Genomic DNA, 3,097 nt, shown 5'->3' with positions numbered 1-3,097 from the left:
GCACACCTCTAATTGTACCCCTAATTGTGTTTGAGAAAATTGAAAGAAAAAGACATTTTGGGAATCTAAGGTATATTTTATTTATTAATAAATAAAATACGAATTGTTTCTTCCTAAAAGACAGATAACGTGATTCGTGTTTATATATAGATATAGAAAAGAAAAATTGAGGTTATAAACGTGTTTTATTTAATTTTGTTTAAAATTAAAAGTAATTAAAAAACAAGAATATAAGTATAAAATTATTTAAAATAAATATATGAATAGGATTAATTGAAACCTATTTGTGTCCCCACTTGGACATTGATATAAGCAATTGATGACAACATATATATGATGTCGTTTTTTTCTCTTTCTTTTTTGGGCAATAATATAATAATTTAGGAGCCTTTTTGGATGGGTCAGCATCATATAGGTTGTTGAAGCCGATATTCAAACAGTTCTCTTGTTATTGTTTCACCGTTTTTGAGAGATTTACTTAATTTTCTCTCTGATGAAAGGGTCAAAGTTGGTCTATAGGGACCCCCAAAAGTTGAGGTATATTAATTCCCCACCATCCCTTCAAAGCACAGTACTTTTTTTCTTCTTCTGCATTAATCATTATGTTATATTGCGCTTTTGTGACTTTCTCCCCTCTGATAAAAGCCCCCAACAAACCGCTTACTGGCATTTGTTAGATGCAGAAGGAACGTTATCATCTTTACTAAAGTTGCTTGAGAAACATTAATGGCGCACAATTCTGGCTCAGGCTCATCCAGGGCTGACAGAAAGACCATTGAGAAAAACAGAAGAAATCACATGAAAGACCTCTACTCCAAGCTCAATTCTCTTGTCCCTCATCACACTTCTGAGGTTCTCTCTCTCTCTCTCTCTCTCTCTCTCTGTATATATATATGTGTCTTTGAAGGTGAGTCTTGGCACAACGACAAGGTAGGGTAAGGGTGCGAAAAAAATAATCTTCTCAAACGTACGTAATTAATGCGGGGAGACTCGTGCCTTAAATATGTGTCCTCTGTGCTGTAAATTAAATGGTGATCATGTTGTGGGGTTTTCAGGAAGGAACATCACTGGTTGAACAATTAGATGAGGCTGCAAACTACATAAAGAGGTTGCAGCAACACTTGGACGAAATGAAGCAGAAGAAGGAGAGACTGATGATGAGAGTTGAGCAAAAATCTGACGTTAATGGAAGCATTATTACGAGTACTAGTAGCAGCTCATCAGCAACTGTAGGGTTGAGATCACCACAGGTTGAGATCCACGATCTGGGCTCAGCCCTGGAGATCGTTCTGGTGACTGGGCTGGATTGCCAGGCCGTGTTCAATGAGACGATCCGGGTGCTTCATGAGGAGGGGGCTGAGATTAACAATGCCAGCTTCTCAGTCGTGGATGATTTTACTGTTTTCCACACAATCCACTCCAAGGTTTAAGCAGTGTGAAATTCGTTTATTGTTTTGAGTCTCGTGTTTCTTCTAACGTTAAGCATTTTATAGATCGATCGGGTGTTTCTGGGTGTAGGTTGGGGAGTCTGCAGTGGGATTTGGAGCTGCAAGGATAGCCGAGAGGCTAAGGGAGCTTTGTCAAGGCTGATATGATCGATGATATATGGCAGGAAATTGTGAAAGTCTGATCATTATCCACTATCTACTTCAACTTATAAGAACTGCTTCAGTTGCCGTGCATGCTTCTAACTGTATGGCAAAACCTGAATTTTATGGCCACTCAGTACTGCATTTTAGCTGTTATATATAAACATATGTTTGATTAATTGCTTAATTTGTGAAGATATGTTAAGAGACTTCCATGTATTTGGCCATAAAGATGAAGCATTTATTAGACTTGGCCAAGAACAAAAAATAAGGAAACTATAGAGGCTAACCTCACCATTGTTCATGGGTGATGGAGATGAAGGGTCTGCAAATTAGGGCCTAAAGAAGAGAAGTTTAGGCCATGTAAGTTTGATCTGTGAAGCATTCATTAATCAAGCTTTAAGTACTAATTCATCAGTTTGGCAAATTAATTAAGAGAACAAACCATGCCCTTATTAGATCATATATAAGGCACCTTAACTATCAGCATCCATAAGAGTTGCAAACATAGTATGAAATGACAGTCTATATCCAAGAGAAAATACAGAAACTACCCTTTTCAAATCATCTATTGTTTTTATTTTTTGCTTGGTCATTTACTAGTTTTGTTATTCAGACAAATCGAAGTTTTGTTTATGCATTTATAGGATGGATATTTATTAAGATTTTATGTGGAATATATCCTTACAGTCATGTCAAGGAGTTCTAGTTGAAAGTTGCCGCAGAAAAAAAAAAAAAGGAGCGAGAAAAGAGAATAATAGAGGGAAGCAAAGAATAGACAAAGAGAAAATGAGTGAAACTTTAAATATGTTAATATCTATTAACTACCAAGAGTAAATGTCCATTAATCATTCTTGAACTAAGGTCTGATTATATTTAGAGACCATTTTTACATTTTAAAAAATTAGAAACCTCTTAAGTCATTAAAAATAAAGTAAAATTATCATTTTTCTTACATATCTTTTCACACCTTGCCCTCTGTTTGTATGTGTCTTTCTCTCTTCAAACATTAAAACAGAGACAATCAACCATCTTTAGTTTATTCATTAAAAAAGAAAAAAACATAAACATTAGATTCGATTGTTGGGTTCACTATGTATGAGAGGGACCCTAGCTATAAGAGAGAGAGAGAGAGAGAGAATGAGTTTTAAGATGATTCTCAATATTTATAGAAGTTTAAGAACAATTAACTAAGAGAGATTTGAGAGATACTCTATTGAATTAAGTTTTGTCTTATTCACGGTTAATGTATTTTATTCAATAATAAATAAATTTAATTCAACTGAAAAGGAGGAAGTATCGAAAGTTCGATGACATTTGATTGACTATAAATTTAATCATGGCATTATTGAGTTGATTTTATTATATTATTATATATGGATGTAGCTATATGGTCACGGCGGCTAGCAGACAAGCTAGGTTCAATAATTTTCTAGCCCACCAAACAGCGTAAAGAAGTACAAACACACAAAGTGAAAAGGGCAAATAGTTTAGACTCAATCTTGCTG

General features: G+C 34.9%; 1 protein-coding gene across 2 annotated transcripts; it reads left to right on the top strand.

Annotated features, from left to right (window-relative positions):
- Positions 1-610: 610 nt before the first annotated feature.
- On the top strand, positions 611-1,931 carry LOC127808848 (transcription factor bHLH162-like). 2 transcript variants are annotated; one of them, XM_052347512.1, is made up of 3 exons: positions 611-852; positions 1,056-1,424; positions 1,494-1,931. In XM_052347512.1, exons 1-3 carry the CDS (start codon positions 727-729, stop codon positions 1,593-1,595), a joined length of 597 nt encoding a protein of 198 aa, XP_052203472.1. In that variant the 5' UTR covers positions 611-726; the 3' UTR covers positions 1,596-1,931. The 2 variants fall into 2 exon arrangements, with proteins under 2 accessions (XP_052203472.1, XP_052203473.1); XM_052347513.1 differs by having other exon boundaries at positions 1,519-1,930.
- The last annotated feature ends 1,166 nt before the right edge of the window (positions 1,932-3,097 follow it).

This window comes from Diospyros lotus, chromosome 8 (genome assembly GCF_014633365.1).
Source record: "Diospyros lotus cultivar Yz01 chromosome 8, ASM1463336v1, whole genome shotgun sequence".
NCBI classification, from domain to species: Eukaryota; Viridiplantae; Streptophyta; class Magnoliopsida; order Ericales; family Ebenaceae; genus Diospyros; species Diospyros lotus.
This window is presented reverse-complemented; position numbering and strand designations above follow the sequence as displayed.